General features: G+C 46.0%; 7 protein-coding genes across 7 annotated transcripts; 3 read left to right on the forward strand and 4 right to left on the reverse strand.

Moving 5' to 3' along the window:
* Nucleotides 1-117: 117 nt before the first annotated feature.
* Nucleotides 118-5,092, forward strand: TREMEDRAFT_32323 (uncharacterized protein; the record flags this gene model as incomplete). The annotated part of the gene is made up of 4 exons (XM_007005588.1): nucleotides 118-461; nucleotides 508-4,379; nucleotides 4,419-4,708; nucleotides 4,976-5,092. The coding sequence occupies 4 exons, from the start codon at nucleotides 118-120 to the stop codon at nucleotides 5,090-5,092; spliced, it is 4,623 nt and encodes a 1,540-aa protein (XP_007005650.1).
* A 334-nt stretch (nucleotides 5,093-5,426) lies between these two features.
* TREMEDRAFT_74248 (uncharacterized protein) lies at nucleotides 5,427-7,697 on the reverse strand. The gene is made up of 4 exons (XM_007005853.1): nucleotides 7,629-7,697; nucleotides 7,192-7,581; nucleotides 6,888-6,937; nucleotides 5,427-6,675 (listed from the first exon to the last, which is right to left on the reverse strand). The coding sequence occupies exons 2-4, from the start codon at nucleotides 7,310-7,312 to the stop codon at nucleotides 5,560-5,562; spliced, it is 1,287 nt and encodes a 428-aa protein (XP_007005915.1). The 5' UTR covers nucleotides 7,313-7,581; nucleotides 7,629-7,697; the 3' UTR covers nucleotides 5,427-5,559.
* A 148-nt stretch (nucleotides 7,698-7,845) lies between these two features.
* On the reverse strand, nucleotides 7,846-9,846 carry TREMEDRAFT_39845 (uncharacterized protein). The gene is made up of 7 exons (XM_007005623.1): nucleotides 9,793-9,846; nucleotides 9,729-9,750; nucleotides 9,428-9,597; nucleotides 9,182-9,277; nucleotides 8,724-9,013; nucleotides 8,175-8,676; nucleotides 7,846-8,105 (listed from the first exon to the last, which is right to left on the reverse strand). Exons 1-7 carry the CDS (start codon nucleotides 9,800-9,802, stop codon nucleotides 7,903-7,905), a joined length of 1,293 nt encoding a protein of 430 aa, XP_007005685.1. The 5' UTR covers nucleotides 9,803-9,846; the 3' UTR covers nucleotides 7,846-7,902.
* A 464-nt stretch (nucleotides 9,847-10,310) lies between these two features.
* Nucleotides 10,311-13,478, forward strand: TREMEDRAFT_63511 (uncharacterized protein; the record flags this gene model as incomplete). The annotated part of the gene is made up of 7 exons (XM_007005751.1): nucleotides 10,311-10,373; nucleotides 10,417-10,511; nucleotides 10,687-10,997; nucleotides 11,070-11,140; nucleotides 11,183-11,473; nucleotides 11,519-11,891; nucleotides 11,962-13,478. The coding sequence occupies 7 exons, from the start codon at nucleotides 10,311-10,313 to the stop codon at nucleotides 13,476-13,478; spliced, it is 2,721 nt and encodes a 906-aa protein (XP_007005813.1).
* Nucleotides 13,479-14,007: 529 nt separating this feature from the next.
* Nucleotides 14,008-18,252, reverse strand: TREMEDRAFT_69323 (uncharacterized protein; the record flags this gene model as incomplete). The annotated part of the gene is made up of 14 exons (XM_007005854.1): nucleotides 14,008-14,146; nucleotides 14,192-14,235; nucleotides 14,489-14,625; nucleotides 14,796-15,228; nucleotides 15,420-16,070; nucleotides 16,169-16,308; nucleotides 16,356-16,542; nucleotides 16,589-17,005; nucleotides 17,049-17,122; nucleotides 17,169-17,274; nucleotides 17,317-17,548; nucleotides 17,660-17,853; nucleotides 17,944-18,174; nucleotides 18,223-18,252. 14 exons carry the CDS (start codon nucleotides 18,250-18,252, stop codon nucleotides 14,008-14,010), a joined length of 3,015 nt encoding a protein of 1,004 aa, XP_007005916.1.
* A 576-nt stretch (nucleotides 18,253-18,828) lies between these two features.
* Nucleotides 18,829-19,830, forward strand: TREMEDRAFT_63513 (uncharacterized protein; the record flags this gene model as incomplete). The annotated part of the gene is made up of 1 exon (XM_007005752.1): nucleotides 18,829-19,830. One exon carries the CDS (start codon nucleotides 18,829-18,831, stop codon nucleotides 19,828-19,830), a length of 1,002 nt encoding a protein of 333 aa, XP_007005814.1.
* A 7-nt stretch (nucleotides 19,831-19,837) lies between these two features.
* On the reverse strand, nucleotides 19,838-21,129 carry TREMEDRAFT_74250 (uncharacterized protein). The gene is made up of 3 exons (XM_007005855.1): nucleotides 20,850-21,129; nucleotides 20,032-20,690; nucleotides 19,838-19,969 (listed from the first exon to the last, which is right to left on the reverse strand). Exons 1-3 carry the CDS (start codon nucleotides 21,021-21,023, stop codon nucleotides 19,930-19,932), a joined length of 873 nt encoding a protein of 290 aa, XP_007005917.1. The 5' UTR covers nucleotides 21,024-21,129; the 3' UTR covers nucleotides 19,838-19,929.
* Between the last annotated feature and the right edge of the window lie 229 nt (nucleotides 21,130-21,358).

A 21,358-nucleotide genomic window follows, 5' to 3' on the forward strand; every position in this document is an offset into this window, starting at 1 on the left:
CGATCGTCACCCACCACACATCGTCATATTCACCTTTCCCACCCATCCACACCAGTCGGCCGTTTTGCCTGGGCGCACACAACGGGTCAACCATCTCCGCCCTGTCTTCCTAGAGCAATGTCTCTCCTCCCGGTACATCGCACGTCCTCTCAATCCTCCACGCTTCGACCCGACGCTCCGGGAAGAACGGATCGTCTCCACCCTTCGTCCACCCAGAGCACTACCACCGATGTAGCTGGTGATGGAACCGAGCTCGGGGATGAGAAATCCAAGTGGAGCCGAGAGAACGATGAAGAACAAGTAGAACCCTCTGGGAGCAAACGAGACGAATACCAAGAAAAGGGTGTGATCGAAGTTGAACACGAAGGTCAGACACGTAAACTCAAAGTGGTCGTTGAGCAAAAGACTGGTAAAGAGTTGTACACTCCGGCCAGTGGTGGACCTTATACTCAGCCAAGATGGTCAGTTCACTCCTTTACCACTCAGTACCTGACAGCTGACGTCAAGGCGACATTCTTTACCCTTCGTCAAACGAAAATATCCCCCGCCACCCGCTCCACTTTCCCTCGACGATGCTAAAATCACTCCACAAGTCACCGCTGGCATATTTAGTCAACTTTTCTTCAATTGGGTCACTCCGATAATGGCCTTAGGTGCTGCTCGTCCACTTGAACCTACAGATTTGTGGAAGATGGACGACGCCCGATCGGCCAAACCTTTGGCGGCAAAGCTAGCGGCGGCATATGAGAGACGTACAAAATTGGCTGAAGATTACAATGCGCATCTTGCGGATACGACTACTTCCCTCCCATGGCCTCAGAATTGGATGTACCCATTACTTCCCCATCGACAGAAGCGCGAACATGACTATCGAACTAAACACGGCAAGAAACATGCGTCGCTGGCAATGTCGCTCAGCGATACGTTCGGTTGGTATTTTTGGATTGGGGGTCTGATCAAGGTATTCGGTGATGTTTCCACAGCCACCACGCCACTAGTCATGCGCGCCCTTATCTCTTGGTCTACAAAATACCAACTCGCCCGACAGAGTCATGGTACAATGCCTTTCCCAGCTGTCGGCCACGGTGTTGGCCTAGCTTTTGCCTTGTTGATCATGTTAGTCGTCGGGTCAATGACGGTACATCACTTTTTCGTTCGAAGTATGAGTGTGGGAGTGCTAGGAAGAGGGGCTATCATCTCGTCAGTCTACTCACGAGCCCTGCGATTGACTCAGAAATCCAGAGGAGAACTACCTAATGGGAAGTTGGTCAATCACATTTCTACCGATACCAGTCGAATTGATTTCGCTGCTGGTTTCTTCCACCTCATCTGGACATCTCCCATCCAGTTCGTCGTCATCATGATCATTCTCCTCGTTGAGATCGGATACTCCGCCCTGCCGGGTATCGCATTTCTGGCTTTGGCGACCCCGCTACAGTTCAATTTCATGAAAACCCTATTCTCAATTCGAAAGAAGAGTATGGTGTGGACGGACAAACGTGCTAAACTGCTACAAGAGATTCTCGGCGGTATGCGTATCGTCAAACTCATGGCTTGGGAAATCCCCTTTTTGAATCGACTAAAAGCCATTCGCGGAATGGAACTGAAATACGTTCGAAAGCTCATGATCATGCGATCTGGTATGATGGCTTTTGCCATGTCTCTCCCCCTCCTCGCTGCCATTCTCTCCTTTATCACCTACTCCCTCACTGCACACGAATTGCAAGCAGCAACTATCTTCTCCGTCATCACTCTGTTTCAACTCATGCGACTTCCGTTGATGCTATGGCCCATGTCGCTTTCCGCTACTGCCGACGCGCTAAACGCTCTCGGAAGATTGGAGAAAGTGTTCGACGCGGAGATTATCACCGAGACGCGGCGAATTGATCCGAGTATGGAAGATGCAGTCCGAGTGGAACATGCTTCCTTCACGTGGGATGCTGCTCCTGTTGTCGAGGATGGCTCGTTGAAGAAGCTGAAAGGTAGAACGGCGGCGGCTATTACGGGTGAAGCTCAGGGACCTAAAACAAGTAAGAAGGAGAAGAAGTCTAAGCATCTGAAGCGTATGTTATGGCACAAGAAGAAAGGCAAAGTTGATTTGGCCCAGCAGGCACAAGCTGAGGTGGCTGCAGGAAGACCTGGAATAGGAGAGGCGAGTAGTTTTACAGGTGGGCCATTGGGAAGTGAGCCGGGGCTTAAGGAGAAAGATGAGCAAGAATCTGTGGACCGAATATTCAATTTGAAAGATATCGACCTGGCTATACCTCGAGGTTCTCTCACCGCCATCGTAGGCGCAATCGGATCGGGCAAGTCGTCATTGCTTCAAGGACTAATGGGCGAGATGCGTAGGACAGACGGGAAAGTGACATTCAGCGGATCGACTGCACTATGTGCTCAGACTCCATGGATTCAAAACGCCACCGTTAGGGAGAATATCGTATTTGGTCAACAATGGGATGAAGAGAGGTATTGGGCGGCTGTCAGAGATGCTTCTCTTGAAGCAGATTTGGAACTTTTGGAAGATGGGGATGGTACGGAAATTGGAGAAAAGGGAATTAATCTTTCCGGTGGACAGAAACAACGTGTCAACATCGCTCGGGCGATATATTTCAACGCCGATATCATCGCTTTAGATGATCCTCTTTCAGCTCTTGATGCCGGTGTGGGTAAAGCCGTCTTTTTCAACGCCATCGTTGGTGCTCTTTCTGGCAAAACCAGAATCTTGGTCACTCACGCTCTACACTTCCTCCCTTACGTCGATCATATCATTCTCATGGACGAAGGTCGTGTAGCCGAACAAGGGACCTATAGAGAATTGAAAGCATCCGGTAAGGCGTTTGCTCGTCTCATCAGCGAATTCGGTGCAGAAGACGAAGCCAACGCAGCTGAAGCCAATGAACAAGAAGCCATCACAGCTGCTACAGCTGCCAAGAAGTATGATCGAGCGGACCTTGTCTCGAAAGGTGTTGGAAGGGCGTTGATGCAAGCTGAAGAACGTAATTCCGGTGCTATGAGAAATGGGACTTATTGGAATTATCTAAAAGCTGGAAAAGGTCAATACGTCTTTCCCGCTCTTATCCTAGCTGTCTCTGTCGCTCAAGCGTTCACCGTCATGACATCTTTCTGGTTGGTTTATTGGGAAGAACGTCGTTGGCCAAAACCGAACGGATGGTATATGGGTATTTATGCTGCTCTCGGTGTCGGTTCTGCCATTTCGCTATTCCTCCAAGGATTCTCGAATGCACTTCTCACATACTTTGCTTCTGTCGAATTACATCGTTCGGCCATAACTAGGGTCATGTTTGCTCCTCAAAGTTTCTTCGACACAACTCCCTTGGGTAGAATCATGAATCGTTTTTCCAAAGATATCGATACCTTGGACAATACTCTAGGAGATGCTATGAGAATGGCAGTATCGACATTAGGTAACATCATCGGTGCTACTGTTTTATTGGCGATTATCGAACCTTACTTCCTCATCGCCATGGCAATAGTAATGGTACTTTACGCACACAGTGCTGGGTTCTATCGACGATCTTCTAGAGAATTCAAACGTATAGATGCGGTCTTACGTTCTTCTTTATATTCACATTTCTCCGAATCACTTTCCGGTATAGCTACCATTCGTTCATATGGTGAATCCGAACGTTTCTTCGAAGATAACGTCAAACGAATGGATGTTGAAAATCGAGCTTATTACTTGACCATTATCAATCAAAGATGGTTAGGAATGCGACTCGATTTCTTTGGTGCTCTTTTAACATTTTCAGTCGCTCTCATCGTCGTTTTAGCTCATACTATATCAGCCGCAAATGGTGGTTTAGGATTATCAGTTATGGTAACTGTTCAACAAAGTTTTTCTTGGTTAGTTCGACAACTCGCAGAAGTCGAAAATGATATGGTCGGAGCTGAACGTGTGATTTATTATAGTAAAGATTTAGAACAAGAATCACCTCATGAGATAAAAGAAAATAAACCATTTTCAGATTGGCCAAAAGAAGGAAAGATAAAAATGGAAAATGTTCGATTGAAATATCGACCTGAATTACCAGATGTTTTAAAAGGATTATCATTATCAGTTGGAGCATCTGAAAAAATAGGTATAGTAGGTAGAACCGGAGCTGGAAAATCTTCAATCATGGTAGCTTTATTTCGTCTTGCGGAATTATCAAGTGGAAGTATATCTATAGATGATTTAGATATATCTAAAATTGGTTTAAACGATTTACGTTCAACTGTTTCTATAATACCACAAGATCCATTACTTTTTTCAGGAACTTTAAGATCGAATATAGATCCTTTTCATACACGTACAGATTTAGAATTATATGATACTTTAAAAAGAGCTCATCTCGTTTCTTCCGATTCCAGTCTCGATGGTAAATCACCTTCAACATCTACACAAGGTCAAAGTCAAGGTCAAAGTCAAGGGAATAGATTTACTTTGGATACTGTTATAGAAGAAGAAGGTGGGAATTTAAGTGTAGGAGAAAGAAGTTTAGTTTCTTTAGCAAGAGCTTTAGTCAGAGGTACCAAGATTTTGGTTTTAGATGAAGCTACAGCAAGTGTGGATGTTGATACAGATTCGAAAATACAAGAAACCATAAGAACGGAATTTAAAGATAAAACTTTATTATGTATAGCTCATAGGTTAAGGACTATATTGAGTTATGATAGGATTTTAGTAATGAGTGATGGTCAAGTTGCTGTGAGTTTCATCTCCCCCAAAAACCTTCTTCTTCTTTTCCTTCCCCCCCCCCTTGTCCATTAATCACTATCCTCTTCTATCTGTCTCCTATGAAAGTTGTCTCCTATGAAAATTTGGAATTACGTTTCAGGGGGTTTCCGTTGACCGTCTTCTCAACATCCTGTATCATCGTGTCAATCCTCTATGCGTCTTCTTCCAACATGACGTTGTAATTAATACGAGGGTCGAGATGGATGGGGGTTGGTGGGTGGTATACTGATGGAATAGGAATTCGACACTCCTATGAACCTTTATCGATTAGGTGGAATCTTCCATGAAATGTGTATAAAGAGTAGTTTGACGGAAGATGATATCAGGGTGAGTGGTATCGATTCCACACTCTGAGCTTTCTTCAACTGATCCGTAGGCGGCGGAAGCTTTGAGGTTTTGATCCTGCTTCGGATCTTTGTCACGTACTGTAGATCGGGTACGTCGAGAATGTCGCTTTTACCGGATGGTTTTAAATTCATCAGTTGGTATAATTCGAATTAGATTCTTTTCCATACATGCATTGTGCTTCATGAACAACTTGATTATCATCGTCTCCTTTGTGGCACGACTTAGTCCAGTGTTATCCGATCTTACAACAACTTTTTGAGTTTATCACCTCAGGATCCGAACGTCAAAATGGTGAATTTGATCGTCTCAGAGATAAGCGGACTGTAGATGAGAAAACTTGACTAAGGATGGAAGCAAAGTAATTGCATCCTACATCTCTGTGATTATGTCATGTACAATACCACCTTAACCCTTCTTCCCTGAGATACCACAGATTCTCAAAGATAATAAACTTCGTTACCTCCATCGATCGTTCAAGAAGAACCACTCTCCACCAAAACGGCTCGACGCACCAGGCGTTCATGTCGTTTTTCGATCAAACCCACTACATCCCCTTGACCGGTTTTACGTCTCGAAACCCTTTGATGTCTCCCATGTACGTCTCTACGACGTAACGAACGTTTACCCGTGGTGAATGGTTTCTGACATGTTCCTTTTACTGGAACAGAAGCGTCGGTCGTGGTTGAATTCGTATTGGTATCACTGGATAATCCTTCGTCTGGAATAGAAGAGTTTGTGATACCTGAAGATGTGATGGTTGTATTCGTTGTAGATCCTTTTGGAGGTTGACCCACTGGTGATATAACCCTTAAAGGAGTGATAGAACTTTGACTAGGAGTTGAAGATGTAGTGGATGTGTTGGTTGATTCAGCATCGATTGGGTTTGGTGCCGGGGAAGATTTACTTCCACTACTATCGGATGTAGAAGTTGAAGTGGAAGAAGAAGTCGAGGTAATCGAAGAGGAGGAAGAAGAAGGAGAAGTATTTCCTGAACTCGTTTCGTTGTTTGTTGGTAAAACAACGTTTGAACCAGAAGAAGGACCAACACAATTATCCCCTGTAAATCCAGCCGGATCGGTAGGTTTCGTATCTTTATAAGTCCCACCGTAAACTACGTTCTTACCTGGGTTTGGAAATACCACAGGTATATTTTCGATAGTATGACAATCATTCACACCTGCATTAGCCACGAAAGGTTCTGGAAAATTTGTTTTATCGTTTAAACCAGTCGAACTACGTTTTCTCTTCGTAGATTGGGTATTCGTATCTTCAGTATCGGTGACGGTGACAATAGCGCAATTGTGATACATTTCTCTATTCCCCAACAAGTTGAACCAACCCCAAGAAAAGATCGCTTCTCCTGAAGGAGCTTCTTCGGGAATGGTGATGGTAGTTGACATACCATCGATAAGACATCCACCCATATGAGAATAAATGACAGACCAAGTGACACCCATATCGTAAGAAAGAGAGACTTGACATGATCCACCACCATGAGTGGCAGTACCCATGATGTCGAATGTGAATGGTTGACCGGGATGAAGAGTAGCTTTGGGCGATAAGAGGGAAGAGGAGGAGTTGAGAAATCCCTAAGAATAAGCATTGTGTCAGATAGTTGCACATTCACATCAAGGCTTCGTTCTTGGGATCGAGGAACGGACATGGAATGACGACTGAAGGGCTAATGCTCGGGCGGGGGGTCCATGGTTCTCGGCCCATGGAAGTTTGTGAAAGATGAAGGTAAAGGCCCCGAGGACGGAAAGGAAGGGGTTAAAGAGGAGAGAGAAAGGAGTCGACTTACCTTGCAAGGATAAGGTCCATCGGTGATCAATGGACTGGTGTATGAATAATCTGAATGTCAATCTTTGTTTCAAAGTGAATCCTTTGGTCCCACGCTCGACCCTTCCATTCGACACTACAGTGTGATTGCTAAGAAGCTTATGTATGTTGAAGGGTAGATGATTGGATGACCGAATTTGAGTCTCCATCCACGTAAGTTGCGCGTTTGGAGAGGAATGAGATTAGCGGAGTGATGGAATGGGTGGGAGTGATGGTAAATGGGTAGAATCCAGAAAGAAAAAGCGGGAGGACAGAATAAGACTCACCCTTATATTCATTTCCCACAGTCGTATCATATTGACTTCTGATAGGTAGAGGATAACTCAATTGACAATGTGCCAATGCGGTTGTTGAAAGTAGTATCAATCCGATAAATATCGAAAACATTTTTGAGTGGCTCGTCGTTGGTTTAATCCTTTACAGTAAGATGTCGTGAGTTGATGTGAACGAATCAAAAGTTTGAAAGCTTGTCGTTTATTCGAGTCGAAGTCGTGAGAAAGAGAGAAACCTTGTTTAAGATCCTTGGTTCTGAAGAACGGATAAAGGAGTGATAGAAAAGTAAGGGGAAAACTCGTGAGAGAGATGGAGGTGAAAGACAAGGGTGAGACAAACGTCAAGTTTATCAAGATGCCGTCGAGGCTTCACTCGTTTGCTCTCTTTTTCAATCAGTTTGGTCTAAGACAGTGTAGAAAATGTCACTCACAGGCAAGACGAGGTTGTATAGGGTATCGATAGATATAGATGGATGATAAAGTCAAGATGAGAAACAAAGGTTGAGAAAGAGAAAAGGATACCGAGTGTACGGGCAACGCGTTGAATGACGTACGTGCTACTCGCCCGAAAGCGGGGGGGCTTGGACTCTTTGTTTGGCAAATCGGACCTGTTTCATCTTTTCTTCTTTTATTTGCTCCCTTTCCATTCACCTTTGGTACTCTTCTATGCATCAGATATATAGCAAAAGACCACACGCACACACACTACAATCGAACAATGGTGCTATCCCTAGCAGGTCCAACTCCAATGTATGTAATTCTCACACCTAAAAACTTTTCGATAAACTCGACATATTCCTTACAGGCGGGTGGAAGTTGGTCGTAGGATGTATAAGTTGAAATATCCGTTTTCCATCCGGGTAAGGTGGTGTATTGAACGTTGACTTTTGCCAACTTTTCCAGATCAGCTATGACGTCAGCTTGCATTCTTTGATTTTTCATCGTGGCAATGAAGAGGAATAAGTGGAAAGACATACCGGGGAAACTCTCCAATTCTTTCCCATCAATGGTATACCCAGTAGCCACTTTGATTTCACTGAAACCGTCCAAAACGTCCAATTTCGTCAAGTTGATTTCGGTGTATCCGTTGATCATGGTCGAATAACGCAATACTACCAGATCCAACCATCCACAACGTCTCCGTCTACCAGTCACCACACCATATTCCGCCCCGACCTCTTGTAAAGTTTCCCCCACTTCACCCAGATCTTCAGTGGGGAAGGGTCCTCCACCAACTCGAGTAGTGTAAGCTTTCACCACACCACAAACACGTTTGATAGCCATGGGTGGGATACCGAGTCCGGTGCATACACCTCCGATGGAAGTGGATGACGAGGTGACGAATGGGTAGGTACCATAATCGATATCGAGCATGAGTGCGTTGGCACCTTCGACCAAGATCCTTTGACCGGAGGAAAGAGCTCGATGCATGAATGTCGGACCATCGACGATGTGACGGCGAAGACGATCTGCGAATGCCTACGTCCATCAGTTTTATTCTATGGACCTAAAAGAAGCAATCTCACCAAGTACATTTCAATTTCCCCCTCGGTGTCGAATTCGAAATGACCATATCGTTTGAATCGTCCTTCGACTAGCTTACGGAATTTGGCAGGGAAGCTGGAATCGTACAGATGATGAACACGAAGACCACTTCGAGATGCCTTTGACGAATAAGCGGGACCGATACCTTTCTTGGTAGTACCGATGCTTGAGCCGCCGAGCTCAATCTCTTTGAGACCGTCGACGATCTGATGAAAGCCGAGGACGAGATGAGCACGGTCAGAGATGAAGAGACGGTCCGCGCATGATAGGCCTGGTACATTAGTGATTGTTACTAAGTCTCCCCTCCAAGTCTACGAATTGTGGATATGTCGGGGGTCTGCAAACAGACGACGTGTATCCTATGGGCGAACCAAAAGATAGGTGGAGAGATAGTGACTGATAGCAGAGTTGAAGAGATGTAAAAACAGGTCGTACATACCTTTCCGTTCCAAAGTGTCCAGCTCGTTGAACAACGACGGGATGTGTACGACCACCCCAGATCCGATGAAGGCTTTGCAGTGCGGGTTGATCAGTCCTGTGTTTCAGCCACTCGTTCTTCCGCCGCGGCCCTCCGCATTTACTCAACAACCGTAATCCGGACCGCAATGGCAAGGGTATGAAGTAGCAACCAAGCACACTCCAAGGGAAGTGGTAGTCTCCTGAAGAGAGCCTCTCGCGAACTCACCACTGGGAAGCAGGTTGAAAGCATAAGTCTTCTTCTCCCCTTTGTCACCTTTGACGACGATAGTATGACCCGCGTTATTCCCTCCGGCACATCTAGCGCAAACATCCGCTTGAGCGGCAAGAATATCGACCAGTTTGCCTTTCCCCTCGTCCCCCCATTGAGCTCCGAGGCTATTTCGTCAGTCTGAATCCCAGCGTATCACTTGGTGGTCTGGACCCCTTTTTCACTATTCCCTCCCTGGATGTCCTGATAGTTTGATCGCGACAAGGTAGATTGTTAGGCAGCGCCGAGAAAAACTCACACCACCGTGACCCCCTGAGGAGCTTGACATCAGCTCAACATCCATTACTCGTGTAGATGCTCACCTTGTGCCATGACTTTGTGATTGCTTGCCAGCCGCAAGAGCGAATTGCTGGTGGAAAAACAACGACTCACTCAGCGTTTTTTTTTTCGAATGTGGTCACAATTTTACTTCCGTCCCGTTTCCCTGATATGTGGTTTGCTGTGTATTACGTAAACAGCTCCCACACGTTTGACGCGCTGCAAAGTGCGGTGCTAGCCACCAGCCTTGGTGTAAATCTCCTCCTATACGAGACAATTCCTCTCTCTCTGCTTTGGCACATTGACGACCTTTCTTGGCTTTATATCTTGGCAAACACGATCAAGCTCCTATGAAGTTTTGACTTCCATGACCTGCACAAGTTGACGTATTGGACGAAGACTATTGGTGATCAGCCTGAAGACTTTACGAACGGTCGAAGCTTGCCGCCACACAATTGAGGTTTGAAGTGTATCATATACCCTGTCGAGGTAGCCCCACTCGCTCAAAGGTCTATTTCTCATTTCTATCGGAGGAGGAGCAAGAACAGAGAGGAACGACATTATGGCGGACACTTCTCTCGAGCCAAAGGAGCTCGGCACCTTGATCGTGGTTGTTGGTAAAGCGGTGTGTATGCTTCAACCGTTTTTGTCGGGATGCTCATGGACAGAGAAACTTACCTAACAAGAGCAGGTTCGGGAAGCAAGATCCGTTCTGTACTGTCATGGTCAACGACGAGAAGCAAAAGACAAAACCTATCAAGCGGTGAGTGGACTGTTTCTTGCATCTTTGGTGTTACTCCTTCAGCTGCATTCCTTCCCTAATCTTCTAACACCGTCCTCCAAGCTTCCTCGTCGTTGTATGAGAATATGACTAAGACATTTTGAAGAGCGAATCAAGCTATGTTGGACGAGGCATGAGATCAGTGACTGATCATCAGCGGAGGTCAACACCCAGAATGGGACGAGGAACTTCGATTCACCATCTTGGAAGATATCGAAGATATCATCTCCCGGTCCGAATCTACAGATTTATCTGCTTCCCTATCCTCATCCACCTCTCAATCTTTATCAGCACCGGGAGTGACCACCCCCGCTCAATTGGCGGAGAGAAGTCGAAAGGGACCCATCAAGAAGAAGGGTGGGAAAAGTATGAGGGTGAATTGTTATGCCGATGACGCTAGGGAGCCGGAACTGATAGGGGAGGTGGTGGTGAGTATTGAAGAGGTGTTGAAGAAAGGAGAAGTGGATGGTGGGTCTTTCCCCCCCCATCGAACTCTTCCTTCAGATGTTAGTGATGAAGAAGGCTTTGCTGATACTCCAGAATGGTATGAATTTACACATAAAGAAAAATATGCTGGAGAGGTGTATCTCGAACTCACTTTCTACTCCAATGTCAGTATTTCCAGATCAGAGTGGAGCAGAATTGACCATCAGGACGCACCCCCAGTCAAACGCAACGTCCCTCGACCTTCTGTTCATCCTCATCCCATGCCAGGCGGTTTTCCTTCCTCTTCATCCTCCGCTAGCTCGTTGAATGGTCGGCATGGAGGGATCGCCACATCTGGGAGTGTGTCAGGGATGAGTCTCTATATCCCTCCATACGTCCAACCCTCTAGAGCGGCTTCGCCCACACCAACTCAATTATCGACCACGCCGAGCTTACGTACGGCAACTAGCTTTGCTAATCTCGGTTTACCACCAGGACAATCCCGTCACAGCCTTACAGTGAGCAACTAAGAAGCTTCTTTTCATAATAAGCTGACAACTTAGCCCACATTACCTGCCCAACCTTCTTACCCTCCTAGACATGCCAACAGCCTTTCTCCGATAGACTCTCTCGCAAACCAAACCTCCAGATTATCTCTCAGTACCACTTACAACGATCTTCGTCCTACTTCTGCTATGGGCCAATCTGCCAGTTTAGGACCTCATTATGCCGGACATCGACATTCACTTGGAGGTTCTGATGTTCCGTGGGGTGGATTATTACCACAGAGCCAACCACCACAACCCGCGCCTCATCACCGACCTCAATCTACAAGTAGCGTCCCGTTTCATCACGAGGAAGACAGAAACCAAGCTGCTACCCCCGTTCCACGACCTGTATCAGGTATGGCTTATCCTGGACCTGGACAATATTTAGGTACACATTCCTTACCCACACCACCTCATCGAGCTCCTTCACCGGTCACCTATTGCAAATATGATATCAGGGGAACCTGCACCGATACCAGATGGGTTGAGACCTGGTGAACCGAGGATTCATGCGAATAGCTTTTCTCAAGCTGCATCAACGTCATATAATCCTATACCTCCTATTCTTCCACATTCAAACTCTGCACCTCCAGGAGCTCATTACCAAGTCCCTACCTCTTCTTATGGTACTCTACCACCTCCTATAGCTCCACCTCCAAGAGCTCCAAGTCCGAATCCAAGACCCTTGTCTTATTATCCTCCTGAACAACCCATGCAGAATATACCACAATCCAACCATTGGCCAGGAGAGATATATAAACAAAATGATATCGGTCGAAGTAATTCATATTCTTCTCAACATTCATCTAATCGACCTTTATCTCAAGTTCCGGAAAACTACTACACTCCTCCTAAAACTTCAAGACAAAGTTATTCTTCTCCTTCCTCAACTTCGTATCCTCATCAATCCCCTCCTATTCAATCCACACAGAATGGTTATGTACCATGGTATCAACAAACTCAACCTACTCCTACTCCACCAAAACAACAAACCTCACATCAATCAACTTATGATCCTTATATTCAAGAACAACGTTATGCAAATACACCAGCACCTGCACCACCTTTACCCAACCGTAGACCTATACCACATCCTCCTCCACCTAAACCACAAGGAGTAGGATATTATCCTTCTGATGAATTGTATCTAATGAGACAAGATGCCACTACACCAGTACCATCTTGGCAACCTCAAACAAGTACCAGTCCTAATCCTCATTTTCCCAACCAGACGAATCATATCAATCCTATGCCACATTTGGTAAATCCGATCATTCCACATCCTGATTCAGGCTCTGGACCTGGTCAATGGTCTCATCAAACAGGATATACGTCAACGAATGGGTACGAAAATCAATACAACTCTACTTATCCTACAAACACACCTCATGGTGCTCCAGCAGGTTGGCACTCTACTTTACCTCAACCAAATCTTGATCATACTTCAAATACCTCTTCATATCCAGCTCGTCAACCTTCTCCTTCACCATTATATCCAGCCAATTCTCATTATCCGACAAGACAACCTTCTCCAGCTCCATATCCACCAAGACAACCCTCTCCTTCTCCATATCCACCAAGACAACCATCACCCTCTCCATACCCACCTCAAAACAACTCATACCCTTTGTCACCTAATCAATACACAAGACCAACTTCACCTCTCCCACCTAATCAACCATTACCTAGTACGAACCAAGGTTGGAGACAATATATGCAATCTTTAGGAACGGGTAAAGATGGTCCTACTAGATCGATGAGTCCACAACCGCCACCTAAAGATCTTAATCATCCTAATCATACGCAATACCAAGTCGGTGGAAGCACTCCAGGTGGTGGTGGTGGTGGTGGTGGTGGAGGAGGAGGAGGAGGAGGAGGAGGACAATGGTATAAACCTCCACCGAGTTTACCAAGTTCTATCAAACCTCCCGAAGGATGGAAAACGACTTTACACAATGATCAATACCGAACTTGATTATTGAGAATCTCACTTGTGTAGCCTAGTGGGAATGATGAACATTAGGAGAGGAGAAGAAACGTTGACGACATGATCTACAGTAAGAACCATGCATGTGATGCTTTGTCCGAGCTCTTTTGTCATAATCACAATTGATCACATTCATCTGTCCCAGTCACCCAGATGTAGTCCCTCACGTTTCACCGAACTCTATCTCGAGTGGAGACTGACAGAGGATAACCAGCGGCACACTGTGCGTGAGGAAGGACTAGCCGACTGTTCAGAATCAGCCACTGTGAAATAACAGACAAAGAAAGATAAGAGGAGAAATCCAGAGCATGCATCCATCATAAACGTCAATCGTAAAAATGCAATACCGACTACGAGTACACTGTGAATCTACACAGATCAATTTCCTTCTAACCCAATCCACATCTCCCTTTCTGTCATTCACTCAGTTGTATATCTCACTCATGTTGACAACCTTCGTCAAACAGGATAAGAACCTACAAAGCTGCCAAAATCCGTGTTGATAACCATTAAACACCTATGAAGCTGCTAAATCCGCATTGAGAGGTTTACTCGATAATTTCAATATCTCAGCTGAAACTTGTTCGTTCGTACTTCTTATTGTCAGACGACATAATTTGGCATCTTTGTTCGGTTCTAATCTTCCTAATATACCACTGAACATTCAGTATTTGAATATGGAAAAAGAGGGGAATACTCACACTTTACCACCTGATGACATGTGCAGGACACCGGCGAGGACGAGCTGGGGTATTAGTCATGTTTTCTCTTGTACATTTACATGTGATCTCCGGGTCCACAGTGGGGTAAAAGAAAGGGTATGTTGTGTGATTTGTAAGTCGTGGAAAGAATAAAGTGTGATAGAATCTCAATAGAGTGATAGGGGGTCGGAAGGGAAGATCTGAAGATAAGGGACAGGGGAGCGAAGGGTCAAGGGAGATCCCGGAAGTATTGGGAGAAACAGCTGGGTCGCTGAGAGATTGACTTCACCAACTCACATTGGAAAGATTAGGATCGATACCTGATAACAAAGAAAATTTGTTACCCGACATGACTCTTGTTTGTCTCGCCAAATCCACCTCTCCAGAGGATGTGAGTTTGATAGGAAATATCAACTGAGCTTCCCTTGGGGGACCTGAAGATTAGTCTTTCCATTTTCCCTACATTGTATCCTCTCGTTAATGTGACCAACTGCATTGAGACACCTAACATGTGGGAGTTGACACTACGAGTATCTCATCTCATCGAAGAGGATATATATGAGGACGGGAATATAGAATGGAGGAAAACAACGTGTAAACTCACCTCCGATAATCTTCCACCGTTCAAAGAAAGCTTCTTTCTCCAATGTCACCCCCTCGACAAATCGACTCAACACCACCGGTAATCTCAAAACCAAAACTTTTTGTCCTTTTGGTCCCTCTTCCCCCGTCCGATACACGACCCGCAATACGGGTTGTTGATTGAATACATCTTTACATTCCACATGAATCAATTCTTGTACCTGCGCAAGTGGCTGAATGTCACCAATGGGCATACCATGGAAATGAGCGTCTAGTGCAGTAGGTTCGGGGTTTTCGATAGAAGCGGAAAGATGTGTGAAAGGAGCGGATAATTTGTTTCCTAGGAAAAGAGCTATACGACCGAGATGAGAGTGATATTCCGCTTTGATACCGATTTGAATGGAAGAGTCTTCGTAGAGTATACCTTCGGTCGCGTAGGTGAGACGTTCTAGCCACTGTTTCGTCAGCGATGATTTTGACCTGTTAAACCTGGTCTGGAACTCGGTGCATTTGTTAACAGACAGACGGTGGAGCTCATTCCGTTTCACCTTCTCCATTGGAATTATTGGGTTCGTCAGAAGGGAAGCTCTCTAGGGTGACAGTTTTTACCAAATGAAAGGATTCGAAGGCAGAATATACAACGTACTTTCTCAATATTTGGCGCAACAGTGAGAGGAGCGAGTAGTGCCGGGTCGACACCTCCCAAAGTGGCATGTACCACAGCATCCCCGCCATTGGTCTGAGGTAAAGCCTCAGCAGTCGGTGCTTCGTTAATTAACAAAGGCTCGTCCTGCCATCCATTACCGGACAGATCTAAATCTGCCAATGACGACATGATATCTTCCGCGACACCATTCGACGTGGTCCCCATCGTCGTATCCATCGTCAAGGTTTTCTGAGGTATTGGTATCGGCGGTTGAGGGGGAAGTGAAGGTACTGGCAGTTTCTTTTCGATTGAAGGAGCAGTATCTGCGGAAGCGGGTTTTGAAACTTTTCTAAATTGTCGGAATCTCTCTGCTTCTCGTTCTTTGTTCTCCTCCTTACCACCGATGACCCATGTACGTTTCTCTTGCACCTTTCCGCTCTTGGCATGAAGTCGGCTGATGAGAGCGGATTCTCGTTCGGGGAAAACGGGCATTTCATCGCAGATTGTAGATAAGAGATCGTCTGATTCAGGTCTTTGAGCTAGAGCGAGATATTCGCATGCTCGTTGTTGAAGTTCGGCGTCGAGAACATGAGTGTAACGTTCAAAGATATTGATGAGGTGATCTTTGATCTCGGGGAAAAGGTTGACCCACTAGCTTGTCAGCGTCTTTCTTCAATAACATCGATTCTGCGACGGACGAGATGTGGAGGGAGTCAGTAGTACGCGGCTTTCCTGAACGCGTAACTCACTTTGAGATATGTGGTGAGCAGAAGGGCCCGAGTGGGAGCGGTGCAGTAGTTGACTTTGGAGTGTAGAGCTTGAAATTGTTCAACCGGGGAGCAACCAGGTTCGTTGGCGATTAAATGTCCAAATTCTCCCAGAATGTAGCCTACCACGTGAGCTCAGTGCATCGTGTACTATTGGGAAGGAGCTCACCACCTATACGGATCATATTCTCATGACATGCCGTGGCCTGCAGATGTTGGTACACCGCTGCCGCCGCGTACGCTTGCAGATCTTCGTTGTTGGTCACGAGTTGCACCACTCGATACCACACTTCCGCTCCGACATGATCTCCAGCAGCACTGATGAGCTGAAGGATGGTATCGACATACCATTCGTACTACAAGTTAGTCCGGGAACTTCGACGAAAACTGCATGTAACGCACCTCTGTAGCAAATCTCTCCGTCAGAATAGCAATTTTGAGCACCATCTCTTCCCTGAGGTTATAATCGGCCACAGCGAGATACTTGACCAGCTCTCCCACCACGACCTTTGCATTGGTCGTGTCACACATTGAATAAAGTAGATCAAGAGCTCGTCTTCTCACAGAGATATCACGATCTTTGAGGGATAGTATGATGGTATCTTGATGTTTCTTCACGGGTTCGAGAGTATTTGAGCAAGCAGCCAAGTGAGCCATGGCATCTAAGCCGAGATATCGAACATTCGTCTCCTTAGCGAGAATAAAACGGCCAAGCAAGACGGAAGCGTTAGAAACCACAGAAGAATCGGGATCGAGATGGATGGCAAGATTGATAGCTTCGAACAAGACGGAGTTTTGGGCGTTATTATGTTGTATATTCTGACCTCAGCTAAATCTCATCACTCCAGAAGATGTCCCTCACTCGTGGAGAATCCTGAGACATATCGATTATAGCTTGCAATATACCGTTTAACATGTCAAGTACTTGCTGGTTATCTGCCGAGTCAGCCATTCTCTTCGTCCCTACAGTCGCTGTACATACCTGGTGGAGGGTAATATTGGAGTAATCGGAGTAATCTAATCTGAAGCCAAGGGTTTGGCACTTTGTAGTACACGTATTGTGGTGGATAATCCGCGTCGAAGATGATCTATCCGTCAGTCATTTTTCAGATGCTATCTTTGAGACATACCCTATCTAATCGATCTACAGCCTTCCGGTAACAACTGCTATATGCCTCCAGATTGTCTTGTGCTAACGTCGTTACCAAGCTCGTGATGGTTAATGCCACACCTGGATCCGGATCTGACATCATGGATATTATACGTTCCGCCCATTCTGCGGCGGAAAGTACGGTGGGATGTTTGCGATAAAGACGAAGAAGAGTGAGGGCGGCTTTTTTCTTGACGAATGTGGTTGACGTGCTGAAGTTTAGCAAGGGTCTCTGGTCGAACATGGCACCAATCTCAAGGTAACAACGAGATGATTCCCCTTCGCCAGAATAAAGTTATTCCAATGCTCGGAGACACACTCACTGACTGATCATTAATCGATACACTTCCTCTCCCAATGCCTCTGCCATTTCCTTCCCTCCAAGATTGGCAATAGCATGTAACGCCAGACAGTTGTATATCTCATTATTATCATCTAGGTCTTTTCGTATCGAGTTGATCACTAATCGAACCAAATCCGAGTTCTCGTGCATGAGCAGGGTGAGCGCTAAATAACCCTAAACCCATCAGCTCCAGTCCCCATCCTCGATTTCCTCATACGCCCCGTGAAAGGTCATAGCAGAGTGGAGGTGGATAAAGGTACTCACAATCTGTTTCTCGGTATATCTCGTACTACTGATCAGATTGACAGCTTCCATATGACCGACATCGACTTTGTATCCGAGTATATAAGTGAAGACCACTTTGGCCAAATACTTTTTCTTTTGGTAACCATCCAAACTTCCATCTTTGAACTTTTGACGTATATGAGCCATCTCACGGTTGATCCTTTTCTCTTCTAACTCTCTCACGCGACATGCTCGGATATCCGAGATGTACTTTGTGGTCAGTAAGTCATGCTGATTAGTAGAGGAATATGGACGAACCTGGGTGAGTCCCCTCATAGATGTTGCCATGATGAATGGATAGGAAGCGGGGGTGAGACCACCGAGAGCCGGTTTTTCTGCGAAGTCTCCTCCGAGACTATCGAGATGTCTTGGTGACTGAAGGCCTCTGGAGAGAATGGAATGTAAGCACTCTGCTGTTGCTCGTTGACGTAGGTGTGAGCTGACAATAAGCTTGCAACTTGCTGAGTAGCTCGTTATCACAGCAGGTGTGAGACCGAGGTTAAGTGATTCAGTCATGCCACGTCATGAGCGATCCGTGCACCCAGGCACCCTTCCAAAGCCCTCGTCCCTCGTCCTGCTCGAGACATTTCTAGTATCAGTATATTCGTGCTTACTGTACTTGCCACGGGTCCATGTATAGGTAAACCCTTACTCATCGCAGACGTTTACAGGTGTAGATTGAGCTGACCCAGGACTCAAAGGTCCATGGCCTAGGCTCCAGCAAGTTGAAACGAGGTGCCAGTGGCCAGTGACCAGTGACCAGTGGACCGTGACTGGACTCTCGTCAGCCAAAAACTGAGTATTAAATGTCCTCTTCAATTCTCACTTGACTTTCCATCCGTCACTTTGTTAACTTTTCCCACCATGACTAAACTTACTTTCCATCCTCGCTCTCCTTCTCCCCCAACAACCAGCGCTACTCCAGCGTCCAAACGTCAACGTATCAACCCCACCTTATCTACCCTGCCATTCGAACTCTTCGTAGCCATTGCTCAATTCCTCGATTACAACTCTCTCGTCAACTTGTCTCGCGTCAGCCGCGCCCTCCAGGATCCCTCTGAATCCATCATCTACTCAAGTCTACCACTCATGGATCTAGCGGGTAGGATCTCTAGCTCTTCCCGTTCTTCGGCTCACCTCCTCGATCTCGCTTTTGACAAGTGGGAACAGCTCATCGGACCGGATGGCAGTGCCGACGTACTTTACGGAGCTATGGAGCTACTCAGATCGTCATTCAACTCCAGACCTCAGAGACTGATGTGGGTGAGGGAAGTAAAAGTTCATTGCTGGCAAGAGTCGCCTGTCAAGATAATGCCTTCGTATACGAAAGAAACTTTTGACAATTTTCCGAAACTGTACAAAGTGGAGAGAATGTCTATCGCTTTGGAATCTGATTGGGAGGCTTATCTCATCGGATGGCTCAATATCGCTCCTGGCATCAAATCCCTCATCATCTACGCTGGCGAAATACCACCCGAGGAGTCAGACGATGAGGAAGAAAAGACACACGAGAAGGATGAGAAACCTTGGCCTGTGCTGGAAGAGTTGGAGGAGTTGACGGTGTTATCCATGTTGACGACTTTGGAAGGGTTTATCAGTTGGGTCATTCGAACAAGCCCCAAACTTAGAATGTTGAAGATTAGGGCGTTCGGATATAAGCAGACAGGTCATCCAAGGGAGAAACTGTACGCGGATTGGAAGGTGACAGTGGAATCGGAGTTGGTCAAGACGCTCAAGGAAAGAGAGAAAGAGAAAGGGAAAGGGAAGATTGTGTTGGATATCCCGGATAAACTAGTGGATGTGTTGGAAGGGAGGAAGCCGACGTTCAAGAGGACTCAACACTATTGGGAGAGGGATGATTATTGAGTTGGGCAAGATAGCGAAGGATCCATTACACTGTAATCACATTACGTGCAACTCTCATGTGATTCTCTGATGCTCTGTACATGATGCCGATGTTCTTGACTAATCAGGGAGTACCGTAGCGGTGACTATAGGTTCAGGTCTGAGAATTAACATGGTATGCTCTATCACACATTATTCCGATCAAATGGATCTCAAACTGACCTGAGAGAGAAAACAACCTTCTTCCTGACCAATCCCACAACCTCATAATATCTCGTTCTTTCCTTGTCATGTTCCAACTTTCTTTTCTTCCTTCTTTTCTTCTCTTCTTCTTCTCTTTTTCTTTTCTCCCTTTCTCTTCTCAAGACCGAAGGAGACTCCATTTCATCCTCATTATCATGCAAAGTTGTCATCTGTCTGTCACATTCATCTTGTCGATACGGAGACGTAGGATCCAAATCTGAGGAATAATCTTGTATTGATGAAGGAGGGTAGACAGGACTCGAAGATTTGATACTTGGAGTATGTCCGTGGGACTTTCCAAGTCGTGAGGGAGTTCTGAATGGTTTTGTCATGGGAAACAAAGGTTCTTCATCTTCCTCTTCACTCTCTTCAGTCGACTTCTTCACCTTCGAAGGTTTACTAGGACCCGCTCGAGTGTCCATCGTCTGAAGTGGGTCGTGTTCTTCCTCTTCTTCTTGGTCTTCTTCAGAAACGTCTCCTTCCAGAACACCTCTAGTATTTCTGTCGGAATGGACATCTGCCTTGTGAGTGGTTGCGATAGGAGCGTGATTTTTCCGAATGACGGCAAGAGGTTTAGGCAGGGATACGATTTTACCATGAAGAAGATGATGAGGACCTAAGTGAAGTGTCGGTTTGTCCTGGGGATCAGCTGAGAATTGCTCGAAATCTACAATGCCAGTCTTCAGTCTTTTCCTTAGCCCGCAGGACACAATCGACGCTTTCTTATACACACTTTGACCTTGAGACTGTGTGTGATGCTGGGATAAGACGCATTGAGGGAGAAAGAGATGACTCACTGGTCTATCCAATCCTAAAACACCTACGACCCCATCAGACTTATCTCCCTCCCAAGATAACTCTCCTTGAAGTTCGATCAAAACTACCTCTCCTCCTAACTTTACCAATGGAGATTCCGGGTCAATGACAGTAGGTTTGAGGAGATCTGGTGATAAAGGTAGATGTATACGCATTTTCTCGTCGTCAGAGTTCTCTCTCTCTCTCTCTCTCTCACACCTCTCTCTTTCTCTCACTATCTGTGCTTCGGACCAAATAACGATTCTTGACCGTCCGCGACGGCCGTCTCTGATCTCTGACTTGTTGAATCTTTGTCGCGTCCAAAGCCAGCGCGTGAGAAAAGTAATTTTCCCACGGTTGTCATGGAATTTCACCTCCACCGGAGACCGGGCCGTAGGCGAAGAATGTAAAACGTCACTCCCCTCGAATCTTCCTCTCCACCCTTTTTAGACTTCCGTCTCCTTTCTGCTCGTATATCTTCAGTCAGTAAGTCGACATTGGAATACGAAAG

The sequence above is a fragment of the Tremella mesenterica genome, assembly GCF_000271645.1.
Source record: "Tremella mesenterica DSM 1558 unplaced genomic scaffold TREMEscaffold_8, whole genome shotgun sequence".
Lineage (NCBI taxonomy): Eukaryota > Fungi > Basidiomycota > Tremellomycetes > Tremellales > Tremellaceae > Tremella > Tremella mesenterica.